This window comes from Chelonia mydas, chromosome 1, assembly GCF_015237465.2.
Source record: "Chelonia mydas isolate rCheMyd1 chromosome 1, rCheMyd1.pri.v2, whole genome shotgun sequence".
NCBI classification, from domain to species: domain Eukaryota; kingdom Metazoa; phylum Chordata; order Testudines; family Cheloniidae; genus Chelonia; species Chelonia mydas.
The window spans coordinates 276,001,928-276,018,022 of record NC_057849.1 but is presented as its reverse complement, the minus strand read 5'-3'; the positions used below and the strand labels follow the sequence as shown (position 1 = coordinate 276,018,022).

The 16,095-nt window shown below is 39.0% G+C and overlaps 1 protein-coding gene across 3 annotated transcripts in view; it reads left to right on the top strand.

Moving 5' to 3' along the window:
• The window catches only part of PTPRQ (protein tyrosine phosphatase receptor type Q), a 212,322-nt gene that overhangs the window by 54,332 nt on the left and 141,895 nt on the right, over positions 1-16,095 (top strand). For all 3 annotated transcript variants that reach the window (XM_043547169.1, XM_043547172.1, XM_043547163.1), the window contains 4 exons: positions 3,086-3,155; positions 6,469-6,668; positions 8,462-8,711; positions 12,559-12,687. In XM_043547169.1, the coding sequence (XP_043403104.1) occupies positions 3,086-3,155; positions 6,469-6,668; positions 8,462-8,711; positions 12,559-12,687 (649 nt within the window). The remainder of the gene's footprint in view (positions 1-3,085; positions 3,156-6,468; positions 6,669-8,461; positions 8,712-12,558; positions 12,688-16,095) is intronic.

Sequence of the window (16,095 nt, the reverse complement as noted above, 5' to 3'; positions counted from 1 at the left end):
TTTTGCCCTCTTATGCATGTGGGCAGTTCCCATGGACATTGTGAGTTCCCTAGATGTTCATCTGATAACAGCATTTGATTCATTATACTTGCATGTTACTCGTTAAAGTGAGCTGTGGGCCCCACTACACAGTTGCAGTTGGAGACCCACAACACTGACTCTTTTTCCATACTCTGGCAAAATGGCAGTGACTAGTTGATGGTCACACCCTTTCTAAAGGCCATTAGATCTTTGATAGGTTACTGATGGGTCTTCTGAATGACTGACCCACTAGCAGCCTCACAAACTAAAGGGCCAACCATGTGGGGGAATTTCCACTTTCTCACTTATGTGGCCAACTAGATGTTTTACTCACCCTCCTCCTCTTAATTGATATGGTGTGATTCAGGTGATTTGGTTCATTGTAGGGTCTGTTATGTCATTTACGAGCAAGTTCTCAAGTCACCTGTGTGTAAATTATTTTATGATTTCCTTGTACATGGTTTTGTCCCCTTACTGAATTTCTCTTTGTTACTGCAGTGTGGGCAGTTTAATGGAATTGCTGCTATGTTACGCAGCTGTATTTATGTTTTCCTTTCTTTTTCAATAGGATGGGTCTTAATTTTCTTTTGTTTTCTTTTTCTTTTTTTACCTGTAAAAGAAAACTTTTTTAGGCAATGGAAGTCAAATTAATATCTAGTAGACAAATAAATTAGGAGGCACAGGATTGTACAATTGTTATACCAAATCAGACCAATGGCTGATTGGTGTGTTTCTCTAGTTATTTATATGTTATCATGGTATATGAGCAACCATCGTTGTTGTATCTTGGTTCTGACAATGGCCAATATTGGACGGTGTAAAACAGTCATAATGGATAATTAGAGAATAATATGCCTACAAAAAGTTTCTTTCTAGAACTTAGTAGTTATCTTATGTCTCAAAGCATAAGGATAAATAATATCCCTTATAAATGTTCATCCTAACTAGTTTAACTAGAGATGATAACTATGTGATTCCCATAGGAGTCTAATCCTTTGATGCTCTTTTCTGTAATATCTTATGGCAATGAGTTCCACATCTTAACTATGCATTGTGTATACATTTACTTGTACACATCAGTTTTTAATTTGTTGTCTTTCAAGTTAATTGGATGTCCCGTTTATTTGTATAATGAAACAGAATATAGAGGTGTACATAGCTGACCTCTTTACTATTCAAAATGTTATATACTTCTGTCATAGCATCTCAGTTGTTTTCTCTCTAAACTAAAAATCCTAATCTTTTTACTCTCTCCTCATATGGAAGTCTTTCCATGCCTCTAATTGTATTTAGTGTCCTTCCTGGACCCTTTTTATTTCTGCTATACCCTTTTTGACATGAGGTGACCAAAACTGAACACAGTATTTAAGGTGAGTACATACCATCCATTTATATAACAACATTATATGTTCAATACTGTTCTCTTTCCCTGTCTTAATATAGCCTATTGTCTACCCACCTGCCCAGCTTTCCACAAAGGTGCCTAGATAATTTCCCTGAGTAGTTACAGTTAATCTAGAACCCATCAATATATAGGAGCTGTTCAAATGGTCCTTTCCACTGTGCATTACTGCACATTTACTCTCTGCCCTTTCTTTGCCATAGCTTTGCCAAGCTGTTTCAGATTTTTCTGACATTCCTCACAAGCCTGTTTAGTCATGACAAGTCTATAGAATTTTTTCCCTGTCTATCCTGGATGCTTCTTCCACAGACTTTACGATTCTGACCCCCTGCACTCTCGTAGGCATCCTCTTAGCACCCTTACAAAGACTGTGATGCATTGTCGTCTGCCACACAAAGGGACGCAATCTGCAGTATTGTCACCACGTATGCATATACACAAACACTCTGGCCCTCACCAGAGTACTCTCTACCTCCATTTCTTCTTTCACACAGTTTGCCACTCTCACCCCTGCTGTAAAGATTTTAGAAGATGTTAAGTTGCCCTATTCATTAATTCTCTTAAATCCAGACAATAAGTTTTTATTTTTATCAAACTCTTTTGTTCCTTGTTCTCTGTATGTGAAACTGACCCTTGTGCAGAGGACCAACACAAAGTCAGTGCACCACTTAAGCCCCATACATAAAAGACACTCTGTCAGATTAGATGCTTATTCCACACACTGTGCCATGATCTCAGCTCTCCACACCTCCAGTGAAAGGTACCCTTCTACACTGTCATCCCTCACAGTCAGGCATGTATATTCTGCATCACTCTCACTTCTCCCCATGCTTTTGCCTTTCAGACATCCCAGACATACACACTGCCATGCTGTCACCAACCAGGGAGGGGGGCCTGCTATCCTGACCCTCCTGAAGTTGAGGAGTTGGGGGGAGAGCCTGCTTTTCTCCCTTTCCTTCCAAACTAAGGAGGGGGAAAAGGAATGGGGGAAGAAGGCATGATTTTCTTCTCCCTGCTCAGTTAAAGAGAGAGGAGTAGAACTCTTGCAAAGTGAGGATAGGTAGTATTACTGGGGTAACCTGTGTAGAATGAGTGTTCATGGGGTCTGAGCTTGGTAAGTGCCAAGTGGTGTTGAGTGCCCTAAATTCCTGTTTACTTTAGTATGAGTTGAGGGCACTTAACACCTGTTAAGTCTGAACTTTTGGCTTGGGCTTTGTTGTGGGGAGACCAGATGTCATTCCCCAACAGGAATAGGTAGTATGGGCAAACTGAGCCTTCTTCATTTACTGCTGCCAGGAATTTTGTCACCTGGATTAGAGATTTTTCATATTTGTTAGAATAAAATTGCAGTCTTGTCAGCCATTTAGGTGGTGAGTCGTTGCTGTTGCATGAGCATTGCTGGGAGATCCATATGCTTCTAAAGAGAAAATGTACATGAACGTTGAAGAGCCTTTTTTGAGTGAATGTCATTGGTTGAGAATTGTTGTATTTAATATTTATCCATTAAAAGTTCAGAGTAAATTAAACAATTGCTGCTGAAAAAAGGAAAATTAATTTGTATAATTGTCATTCAACATGTACAGCTTATACCATATATATGCATGGCTATTGGCACTATATATTACGTGAACTCTCTAATGTGACTGTTTTGGTTTCTTGTAGGTTGCTGCTGAGAACAGTGCTGGCATTGGAGTATTTAGTGATCCTTTTCTCTTTCAAACTGCAGAAAGTGGTAATTTCAGTAAAGCTTCCATTAATCCAATTTATTCTTTTCTTTTAAAGAAATAGTGTCAAAAATTCTGATACATTTAGGAGCAAATCCTGATCCTTTCATTGTGGCTACAAAGGGCCTCACATACAGTGGAAATGGTGCCATTTTGCCATGCATGGCGGAGGCAGGATTTAGGGTGCCCTGGTGTGTGTGGTCCCCGTTGATTATGTGCTGTGAATCCCAGCTCTGCAGGGCTCCACACATGTCCCTGTGCAGATGGGTTGGAGGAAATCAAGGCAGGGATAGCTGATCAGATACTAAATAAACCCATCAACTATTGTGCACTGCAGTCTGGGGACACAAGAGCTACAGTAGAGTCAGGACCTTGCATAGCCCCCTTGCACCAAGCCCAGCTTCTAACAAATATACAGCATTTCTTACTGTGTTTGCCTCTTAATGCTGACATCAAAAGCTCAGTTATAATGCATACCTGAAATTAGAATCTGACTGAGAACATCTGACGTTTTACTAATTTTTTCATAACGTAATATTCAAAGTCTGTGATTGCTATTAATTTATATTATGGGGTCCTTATCCTACAAACACTCTGGTAGAAATTCATCTCTGCGCAGAGAACTAGCACAAGGCTCATTTTGAGAGCTTAGGTGTGATTTAAGTGGTGATACGGCTTTTGCTAGTCCTTTGCAAAGGGCGCATTTCACTCTCTGTGCATGGAATTCCCAGTAATTTCAGCAGGAGTTTTTGGCATACTGAATGCTGAGCACCCCACCACCCACTGAAGTCAGTGAAAGGTGCTCAGCACTTCGTGGTTTCAGATTCTTAAGGATGGAACTTTTAAATCTTCTGAGATAATTTATCATTTAGGAAAACCTCCCCAAAATGAGAACTTTCTAAATGGAGCTGTACAAAACTGCTACTTTTCATTTTGCAAATAATTGCATGCAAACATAATATTGTAATGAGCGTACTGTATTTAAGTTTAACAAAGGGCAAAGATACACTGCTTCTCAGAAATTGTTTGCACAACTCTACTTACATATGATTCATTTAAAATAGAAAGCCTCAGTATAGTTTTAGCTGAAATGATGAAGAAAAGAAAGCTTTTTATCAAGCAACTGCATTTGTAATTTTGGTTCTCTTTTTAAGTATCACAGCTCTGAGAGTTAAAAAAAATATCATCATTACCACCACCAAGTGGATAATAAACTTATTATATTTTTATACCTAACATATGAAAGTTTATTTTGGATACAAATTGTTTGAATAGTTAAAGACTTACTGTTGCAAGTTTTTGATTCATGAATACTAATCACAACGGGAGACATTGTCTGGAAAGGAATAGTATGGACAGGTAGAAAGAAAATCCAGAAATAAAGCCCCTATTCAACAAAGCATTTAAGCAGGAGGCTTGGAGGACCTGTCTCTTATTAGTTATGGGAGATTTTCTATAATGTTGAACATGAATATATTTATTTAAATCAACTCATTTTTCAACACAATATAGCAATATTTTTAGTTTATGCAATCTGGATCTGAACCTTAGATATGGCATTTCAGATAGTCCTCTGTACTTCTGGATGTTTACATGACTCATTCAAGAACTTGAACCCTTTGAGGTCCTATGTGAGTCTAGATAAGGATATGCTACATTCCATTTCCTTATAGTGTGAACTGATTTGCTGACCCAATAGACACATCAAACTCTTATTGCTACAAAGAAAATTATTTCTTGCTAAAACACCATCCTGTATTGGGAAATGATTAATCAAACAAATACAGTAAATATAGTATAAATTCAAATATTAAGGGAACCGTTTTTAATTTACCAAAATGTTGAGGTTTCCTAATCAGTATTTTTCATTATTATTCTCTGAAGTAGAATGGTTTAATTTACTAGTTTAGATTAATCTATTTTAAAATTTAAATTAAAAGTAATCTTATAAGGGTAATTCATCAGGAGGGAAGAAATCACATTTTTAAAAACTACTTTCTGCCTCAGAGCTCCGATTTTCCATTTGACAGGTTATACTGCACACTTACCCACCCACCCCAAAAGACACGCATCCCAAACCAGTTCATTCAGTTGCAGCAGCTTGCCAGATCCCAGTTGCAAAACCAATTGCTGCATTTGTTTTTTTCAGCAAGACAGTTTTTCAGTTAGAAAATGCCGATTCATCAAATCAAACCTGAAACTTTTGCTGTGAAAATGGCAGTTTCAATATAACTTTTGTTGGGAAGGTTTTGTGGTTAGGGCACTCACCTAAGATACAAGAGAGCTGGGAGAACCAATTCAAGTCCCTGCTCTGCCTGATCCAGAAACGGGAGTTGACCCCACTTCTCCTAAATCCTGGGGCAGAGCCATAACTAATAGGTTATTCTGTTGTCAATCTCTCCTGCTGGAGCTGTTCCACTTTGTATAAATACTTATTCATTGGTGTAGGGAGGGAGCCCAGGTGTCCCAGATTTCAGGCGAGTGACCTAACCACTGTGCAATAGAGTCAGTCTCTATGTGGTCCAAAGAATATTGAATTATTTACACAAAGTGGAACAGCTCCAATACGAGAGATTGAGAAAGGGAGACTGACTCTATTGCCTGGTGTAAAGCTTTATAATTTGAAAGCTAGAAATAGAGAAATAGAAATAGAGTATGGAAGTATCTCTTTTCAGTACTTTGAAATTCATTGGACTGAAAGAATCTTTTAGGTTATGTCTACAGAGCGAATGGCAGCAAGTCTCAGAGCCTGGGTTAACAGACTCAGGCTTTTGGTACAGTACTAAAAATAGCTGTGTAAACATAGTGGTTTGGGCTGAAGCTCAGGCTCGGAAACCTAGGGAAGGGGTGGGTCTCAGAGTCTGAGCTCCAGACCAAGCTGCAACATGTACACAGCTCTTTTTAGCACCATAGCGCAAGCCCCACAAGCTCAACTCTTTTATCTAGATGTACCCCTAGAGGGACAGAGGAAATATATTCAATATTTTGCTAACAGGGACTATCCTTCCTTAATAGCCAATGACAAAAGTGTTTTTATGAGAGCTCTGGTACAAATTTATATTTTAAAAAGGAAAATAACCAATCACCATACTTAGAGAGAGAAGTGCAACTTTTAAAATTTGAAAATTGCCTCTGAGATACTGTGGTGCTGAATGATTTTAACGCCTGGAAACCAGAAATAGAGAAAGCAGCCATAACAGGTATCGGAAGGAAAGAGGAATAAAGAAGGATTAATTGAATTTTGAAAGTCATTTCAGATTAGAAATGTTAATTCTGAAATACATACATTGTATGCATTACTGGTTTGGTTTTGTTTCTTAGCTCCAGGTAAAGTGGTGAATCTCACAGTTGAGGCCTTAAATTATTCAGCTGTAAATCTGATCTGGTTTCTGCCTCAGCAACCAAATGGAAAGATAACCAGTTTCAAGATTAGTGTGAAACATGCAAGAAGTGGAATTGTAGTGAAAGATGTTTCTGTTAAAGTGGAGGACATTCTATCTGGGAGGCTACCAGAATGTAATGTAAGTGCTAAAACAATTTAATTAGAGATGGACTCAAGGGATGAAATGTGGTTCCACATTTGCATTTTGAATGCCCCCAAAATCTGGGGGCCTATGGGATATGATTCGGGTCCATTTCTAATTTTATAATTTGGTTATAGGTCTAGGTCCTACAAACTGATGCATTGGGTACAGACAGATCTTTATGTCTGAGCTAGAGCTGGTCAAAATTTTTCTGACAGAACAGTTTTCCAGTGAAAAATGCAGTTTAGTCAAAATTAAAATGGTCAACAGAAACTTGTTGATTCTGATGAAATCTTTGATATAAATGTATTGAAATTGTTTAGATTCTCATTTTGTTTAGATAATGTTTAAAAGTTTAATTTTGACTTTATTATTTCATTTAATCTCAACATATATATATAATAATAAATAATAATAAGAATAAAGTCAAAATTAAACTTTTAAACATTATCTAAACAAAATGAGAATCTAAACAATTTCAATATTTATTTCATTTCAACTTATATATGTATGTTTCAGTAATATATAATGTTTCAGTATAACATATATAATGATTCATCATTACTGAAACATACATATATAAGTTGAAATGAAATGATAAAGTCAAAATGATTTTTTTGACATTATTGAAATGTTTCAAAATTTCGAAATTGAAATTTTTCGGATTTTCCGTTACAAAGAGTTTCAAACTTTTTGTTTTGATTTGGAATGAAAACATCTAAATTTTGGAATTTCCTGTGGGTCAGAAATTCCATTTTCCAATAGAACTCTAGTCTGAGTAGAGTCCCTGTGACTTCAAGGACTCCCCATGGCCTGAGTTGGAATTGACCTAGGATGCTGGAATAATACCATGGTCTTGTGAGAAGTGCCATTTATAATGACTCTAAGTTGTCAGGACCTTCGTTTCATACTTTATCTGAATGAGGATTTCCAGCATTGCAGAGCCTCCTAAGATCAAAATGAGTTAGTTTGATACCAATTCAGAAGGAAGAGTGCTACCTACTAAATTATTAGCAACATTTATTGCAGCATCTAGGTTTTTCTTGGCATTCTCTTATATAACTGCTGATCAGGTTCAACCTTTTCTAGCCAGATCAGCTCTATTTGTATTTAGAGTATAGTAGAACATTACTAATTTGTGCCAATTACTGGTAGACTCATGGAACAGAATGGTTGAGTACTGGAAACCAAATCTGGCAATGTTTCATCAACACCAGAGTTTTGGTTCTACTCAGCCATATTTGATACTCTAAGTATTTGTTAATTTGTGATATAGAATCAGGCCTGAAGGAGCGGAACGAGCTGCATCCCCTTTGCTGTTAATGATGCCATCAGGAGGAAGATGATAACAGCCTGCATTTATGTGGTGACAAGTGAAAGAAAAACTCATTTTCAACGATTTTGTTTTAAAGATGCAGTGCTTGTAATTTTTGTGTCTACACATTTACCATTGTTGATCTGGCATGACAGTTTTTAAATTCAGTTTATTTTTATCAGCTTTTTCAGATTACTATTTAGGTGTTGTGAGAATCAAATTATTTGATATTTCTCTAGTTACCAGCCTTTTTGAGCTCAGTTCTTCTCTTGAATGCATGCCAAAGGCTTTCGTTGATTTTTGGCATTAGGGTTTGTAGGTAACTTTTATCCTACTTGTAATATTTTAAAAAATCCACATTTTATAGCTATATAAAGAGGTATGATATTGCAAAGACCTATAGTTCAGCAGTGATTGAGGCAAAATGGCGAAGTAATAGGTTTAGCTTTTCATGATTCGTATTTTATCTTTCTAGGAAAACAGTGAATCATTTTTGTGGAGTACTACCACCCCTTCAACTACTTTTGGCAAGTCTACATTTCCTTCACGGGCTATGTTTACACCAAGTACAGCAGCACCTAGTCAAATGAGCTCTGTTTGGAGTGAACCTATTAGTTTTGTTGTGACTCGTCTTAGACCATACACCACTTATCTTTTTGAAGTCTCTGCAGTTACCACTGAAGCAGGTTATATTGACAGCACAATTGTCAGGACTCCAGAAGCAGGTATGTATTGCTTTTTGAGAAAAAACCTCTAACTACAGAGAAATATCAATATGTAAAATTCTGAGATTTGTTTTAAAATATAAAACAAAGGGATTTCAGGGTATATTAAAGGATGCTTTAGACTGTGATTCTGTCCTGTTAGATCTCAGACTGTTTCAATACATACATTCTTTGTTTTATAATTCCTGGTATGCAGCCAGTCAATCAACTTCCCGCAGCCAGTCAATCATATTTCCCTACAGCTGTGGAGAAACAGTGTGGAAGAGAGAGAAACACCTTTCCCAATGTTCCCCTGTCAGGATCCACAGCTTGAAAGGCAGTCCTAGAGCCAGCCATTGAACCCCAGGACTCTCAGTACATTGCCAGTGATCTGTCAGCAGGGGGCCAGGACTGGAAACCAAGATTGCCTAAACACCGTTTATCTAGCACTGTTTGGTAATTCTGGGCTCTTCTTTCCTATGTCAGAATTCAAACTAATTTGCAGATGAAAAGAGGTCTGACTCTTCCCGAATATTGCGTATTTGAATGGTTTTGTTACAGATAAAAAACCCTAAATCTGTAGTTCTGGCTGGGATATATAAAGTTCTGTATAATTCCCAGTCTGATTCAAGGCTTTCGTCCAACTTTTTCTCTGAGGTTTTCAAACTGTTCATGTGCTAGACAGGTGTATTGGCTGTAAGAAAATCCTTGGGAATGGAGCAAAGCTCAAGTAAAAGGGCTTTGCTCTGCAAAAGAATATCAGGGGTGGAAGGATAGAATCCTCACTCCCAGCTGATCCAGGATGTCTGTGCAACTTGGTTGAAGCTGTTACTGTAAGGTCTGGAGGAGGAACTAATAGATGGCATTCTGCTCCCCTAAACAGAGTTTGGCCTAGTGGATCTCTGATGTGCACAGGTCCACTGACCACACCTGGGGCCAGCCCAAATTACTTAATCCTCATTGAGCTTCAGAGGCCCGGTGTGGCACACAAATTGAGGATTCTTAGGACACAGGGTTTCTGTTGGATTTACTCTCCTATGCATCCAAAAATGCTGCTGTGGGACCTTACATGCATGTGTAAGGAATGCCAGGATTTTGTTTCCAGGCTGAAGTGAATGCCAGTTGTTGGTTTTCCCTGGGGACATTATAAATAAATGAACTTTTTTCCTCATGATTTTTCTTCTCTGATGTTTGATTTAGCTTTAATAGAAATTTTTACAAACATTTTAAATTTTTCTAAATACTAGAAAGCTAAATCTTGTATTGAACTATGCAGATTATAGAGCAAATCCAATATTATAGCTTCAATCTGGGTATTAAAAACAATGTTTATACATGCAAATACCTGGATATACAGTTGGGTTTTTTTTATATAAGGGATTTTGGTTTAGGAGTGCTGCTTTCATTGTTTGCAAAGAGCCCTGCCCTCTCATCCAGACATTGAAACCCTCCCCCATCCCACAACTTGGTTACCCTCCAAGTTGCCAGAACTTTTTCACATTCCCCAGCATCAAGCAATCTAACGGCACTCCCCCAAACTACTGAAATGCCCACCTCCTACTCCAGTGTCTTGACCCTCCCACCTTAACATGTGATGCCACCCAAACTACCTGTCCACTGCCAAATTCTCCTGCTGTCTTTTAGGATCAAATGCTGAGTAGCTGGGGTAGGCTCTGGGGAGAAGTGTGGTTTGAGGGTGAGGAATCTGCAGCCTAAGTAGCTTCCTGTGCCATGCAGCATGCTGGAGTGCTGTGAATCCTCTGGCTCTGCACGCCGCTTCCTCTGTCATCCTTGCATGTGCCTTCTAAATCCTGCTCCCCCTTACCACGACATGCACCGTGAAACTACATTAATTTGTTTTCACAGGACCTCCTGTGGCCACAGAGGCAAAGGTGACCACATGACTCTTAATGACAAGTACCCTGCCTTGGACCCATTCCCAGCTGCTGAAACCATTCAAGTCCCCTCCTAGTTGAGTCATCCCAGCTCTGCTGAACCCCTTCCCCATCCTTCCCAGTGACAGGGCTCTTCTTGGTTAAAATGCTATTTGAGAATCCATGTACTTTTTTTTTTTTTTTTTTTTTTTTTTGCTACTCATTTATGGGTTTAAAATTTTTGGACATGACTGCATTATAAAATTATTACCATATGTCTTGTGCAAAATCCAGCACTTGCATATTTCGTCACTGGGGATAGGATCAAGTGGAATCAAATAATTAATATTACTTCTATGAGTTATGTGACAGGATTTGGCCCTGGAAAAGAATTGTAGCTTCTCTTGATTCCTTGTAAGCCCTGACATTTAAGAATAATGTGTGAGTGTAGCTGATACCATTAGAGTTGGCAGGATTACTTTATCATTCTTGGTTATCTTCATTGAGTAGCACCTAAGAAATTCCTCAGGATTGACAGGAGCTCTTTTCTTTCATTGGCAGCTGTTGTTATTTTCACAACTAGCTCGATAGGAGAGAGTTGTTTTTTTGTTTCTATGATTGACATCACTTTGAATAATACCATTTTTACCTAAGAGTTGTCCCAAAAAATGGAGGTGTTTGCTGAGCTGTGCGCAAACAGCAAAATGGCTGGGATATTGTTATGGCAGTACATGTTTTAAGTAATTTTAGATGTTTTCATTTTCATATTTTCACTTTTTTTAAAAAAAAAATCTACATATTACCTTATAAGAGTAACCCTCACTTGAGAAAATTTACGTGTGTTATTTTTCAGAGGACTGAGCTAAAACTGTTGTCTATTATAACTGAATTTTGTAAGACGGCTAAGTGGAAAATACACAAACAGTCAAAGCTGTAGTTTTTATTTGTTTTAAAGTTTGATTTGGGTAAATTCAGCTTTAGTTTCTCTTGATGTTTTTATGAAAACCAAAGGCTACATTTTCATGGAAAATTCAGGTTATTCTACTAGGGATCTAGGCCAAGATTGGTGTCTCCAACTGGGTGTCTCCAGTTAGACTCTTCAATCTAAATAAAGGCACCTAGATCAGTGACCTGATTTTCAAAAGTGTTATGCACCCGGCAGCTGCTATTGAACTCAGCATTTTTGGAAATCAGTGTTCTGATTTATGTGCCTAAATATGGATTTAAAAGCTTAATTTTAGGCACCCTTTATGCAAAAAAATCTTGGCCTGATCGGATTCAAACTGATTAGCATCCAAGTAAAATGAATTTGACTGACTCAGGCCATGCCTCCTGGGTATATTCACAAATCTGCCAGAGTGCAGCAAGCTCTGCTTTAGAAAGGCGAAGGGCCTGATCCTGCAATCCCTTGAGCAATGTTAGTAACTTTACTTAGAAGAGTAGTCCCATTGAAAGCAGTAGGACTGCTCAGGTGAATAAAGTTGTTCATGCGCTGGTGTTTGCAGGGTTGGAGCTTTGGGCAGTATTGAAGGTTATCAAATTAGTTTTAGGAGACCTAGAGTATGAGAGAGAGAGACTGCATACCTGTTGATCAAACTATCCATCTAAGTTTTATACTGCTCCCCATCACCGTAGAATCTGAGTGCCTTTCAATGTAAAATCAATAGCAATTGCGAAATTCCTGTTAGACTTGACGGAGTCTCTGGTACTTCTCCCTTTTCAGGTTCAGTTGCACATTCGCAGCTCTCTTGCAAGATAAGTTACCAACTACCACCCCCTCCCACTCCTTTTAATTAAAAGGAAGTACATTAAAATCAGAAAGAAAGAAAATTTCATATTAACATAAATCCTACTTTTCCAATTTACATGATGTTTTTAATGTCTTTTTCTGATCTTATTTTATATGTAATATGAATAATATGAATTAAATGATGCTTCTGGGAAACCCTAATATGAATTATATGTGTATACATTTTTTTCCAATGTTGTTTTAGTTCCAGAAGATCCACCCCAGAATTTTGCCAAAGGCAACATTACTGGAAAGTCCTTCTCAGTGTCTTGGGAACCACCAACCATAGTAACAGGAAAGTTTAGTTACAGAGTTGAATTATATGGACCATCTGGTAAGTCTGAATCAAACTTAGGTTTCCTTTATCATTGTTAGGATAATTTTCTTTCAGTAACTACATCACTAGCATTCTAAAAATGGATAGTTGAAAACAAATCTTTCCTTTTATGAAATTAGGCTTGGTGGTAATTCTCTGATAACTTCTCGGTGAAAAGGATGTTTGTCATGGGGTTCACTCATTGCTAGGGTGCCTCCTCATGGCTGTGTCTGGCGAATCAGCTCTCATTCAGTCTGACACCCCTTTCCTCGCACCGTGGCCCCTCCTTGGTTGCCAGGACTCACAGTGCTCCCTCTTCATGACTCAGCCTCCAGCCAGGTCTTTGTACAGTCCTCCTCTTCCAAGGTACCAAAGTCCCGCTGGATCAGCTATCCTCATGCTGCTCCAGACAGTCTTCCACTCCAGGGCCAGGCACTGTGCCACTTTCCCAGCAGCTGGTGGGGGAACCTAGGCCCACCCACTACTCTGGGCTCCAATCCAAGGGCTCTATGTCTTGCAACTATGAGCTGTTTGCTTCCAGACCCCAGTGCTATTTCCCCAAGCTCCTACCTGCTCTGTCCTCTGCCTGTCCCCGGGGTTTATCAGCCTAATCTCCCTCCTTTCATGGAGTGGCAGTAGGCTACTTCCCTCTTTGACTTCTTGCCAGGCTCTGTAGCCTCAAACACCCTCTTACTTATCCCAGGAAGTGACTGCAGCCTACTTCCTCTGCAGCCCCCGGTTTTCTCAGCTTTCTGGCTTTACACAAGCTCAGCCTGCCTCTTCCCAGCTCTGCTTCATCAACAGTTAGCCCTCCTGTCCCTGGCTCTCCTCCACTGGTGCAGCCCATCGGGCTAATTGTCCTAACAACCTGCTCTGCCTTGTGTGGGAAGGACACTCCATCATAATGCTCATTATCAGTATATATATTTAGAACAATGGATACTAGGTACACCTGAAAACAGGAAGAGACACAATCTTATCTATTTCACTCTTTTAGAGAGGCAGTATATTACAGTGTCAATTAAATCAGGACGTGGAGGAGAACAAAACACAGACAAAGGAATGGATTTTAATGGATAAGGCTAAAACTATTAACTTGAATGGGTTGTGAGATGAAGTGATGGGGCCCCCACCCTCACTGAAAAATACCAGTCATTTATTTGGGTTCAGGGTAGTGGTAAATGATCTCCATGCTCCATAACCAATATTTAGGGTTTGTTTCCTTGCGGCTAATCGCTAGTGTTTAGCCCTCCTCTGATCCCTCTTGTCCTCCAACTCATGAGGGGGAATGAGGGTGCACATGAAGTCAGCAAAGAAATAAGGTCTGCCTTTCTTCCTCAAGAATAATAGGGTCCAGAAGCCCCTTCTAGGTCTCTTACTCACATGTACTTTTAGGACCTGGCTCCCTGGAGCCTCTTACTCACATTGGCTACCTGTCTCAAGCGGCAACAAAACTACAAACTCCACTTATTAAACTTGCATGTTTAAATCCTGTCTTTACTCCATATTAACCTAAAACTCTGCCTCCAGGATACTGGCGATGGAGAAAAAAAAGCACCAGATACCTTGTCAATTCTAGCCCCAGGGAAAAATTTCTTCCTATCTCCAGAACTGCCACTTGATCAAACCCACACAACATCTTCAGAACATGCTTCAAATTAGACATCAGTTATAGGGCAGAGAGGGTGAGGCAGCAACCACAGCAGAGTAGCTGTTTGTGACTGAGTGCCACTGCTCCAATCCTCTGCTTTACACAGACTGCTCAGAAGCCTTACTTTCTGTAGATACAACCGGGCAGTTTATTTATAGTATTTCACTCCATCACCATTTAGGTACTAGTGCATTCATACCATTTACATTATCTAGCTTTACTACCCCTTCTCCAAAGCACGGGGGGGGGGGGGGGAGGTTTCTCCTCCCAGAGAACTCCCTTTTGTCAGAGTCTACTAGCCTGCTTCCATCCCCTTTCTTTCTTTCTGTGCTCTTTTATTCAGTCTCCTTGTTAATGTGCTAATTAGCTCGTTTAGTTACCCAGCCCCAAACTGATCTGGTAATCAGAAACTTCTCTCCTTAATCAGGCCCTCCCAAGGGACCTAACTGGTTAAACAATGACCAGAGTGCTACTGGTTCAGGTGCTGATTCCCATACTCAGTCACAGAGCTGCCTGCTCATGATGGGATGGGGACAAGGAGGTAATAGGCACCTATATAAGAAAAAGCCCCAAATATTGGGACTGTCCCTATAAAATTGGGACATGTGGTCACCATAGCTACAATATCCCTCCTGAGCAGCTCTAGGGGTAGCACACTAATGTGCCTTACACTGCACAGATCGTAAAGTGAAGATCTAGCCCTCTGTCTAAAAAGATATATTGTACGAGTCAACATCTTAACGTCAGACATGATGGTTTTCATGCTGAATGCTTTCCAATAACATTTGATGAAGTTGCTTGATTGCAAAATGCCTACTACTACAAAAGTATTGGAAACCAATTCTCATTGTCCAGATAACTAAGACCCATTTTCCTCACATGTAATATATTCTTAATCAGGGCATCAATAGTATTGCACAAGTTGGAATGAAAGGAATTATGGTGATATGAGCATGACATTCAAAGTATTTTGTATTGTGTTATCCTTTTCCATCTACCGCTGTCATGTGTCCTCAATATCATTCTGGACTTTGATATTAAAGGCAATTAGGCAATCATTCTGGACTTTGATATTAAAGGCAATTAGAATTAACAGAGATGGGTAGATAGTGATAATCCTAAAGTTTGGTGATTTAACAAACCATTTTAAATATGGTCTAGTATCTATAGTTGTAGTGAGTGGGGAAGTCAACTAAGACACCTGAATGCATATTGAACAAACATACATTATTTAAGAAATTATATTATTTTATCTTTATTTTAGAAGGAAACTCTTCAGTAACACCAGGGAATTGGATTATTGCCTTTTAAAATGAGACATTCTGTGTCATCATTATATTAGAATTGGAAAAGGTTCAGAAAAGGGCAACAAAAATTATTAGGGGTATGGAACAGCTGCCATATAAGGAGAGATTAATAAGACTGGGACTTTTCAGCTTGGAAAAAAGACGACTAAGGGGATAAGCTAGAGGTCTATAAAATCATTACTGGTGTGGAGAAAGTAAATGAGGAAATTTTATTTACTGCTTCTCATAACACCAGAACTAGGGGTCGCCAAATGAAATTGATAGGCAGCAGGTTTAAAACAAACAAAAGGAAGTATTTTTTCGCACAATGCACAGTCAAACTGTGGAACTCCTTGCCACAGGATGTTGTGAAGGCCAAGACTGTAACAGGATTCAAAAAAAAACTAGATAAATTGATGGAGGATAGGTCCATCAGTGGCTATTAGCCAGGATGGGCAGGGCTGATGTCCCTAGTCTGTTTGCCAGAAG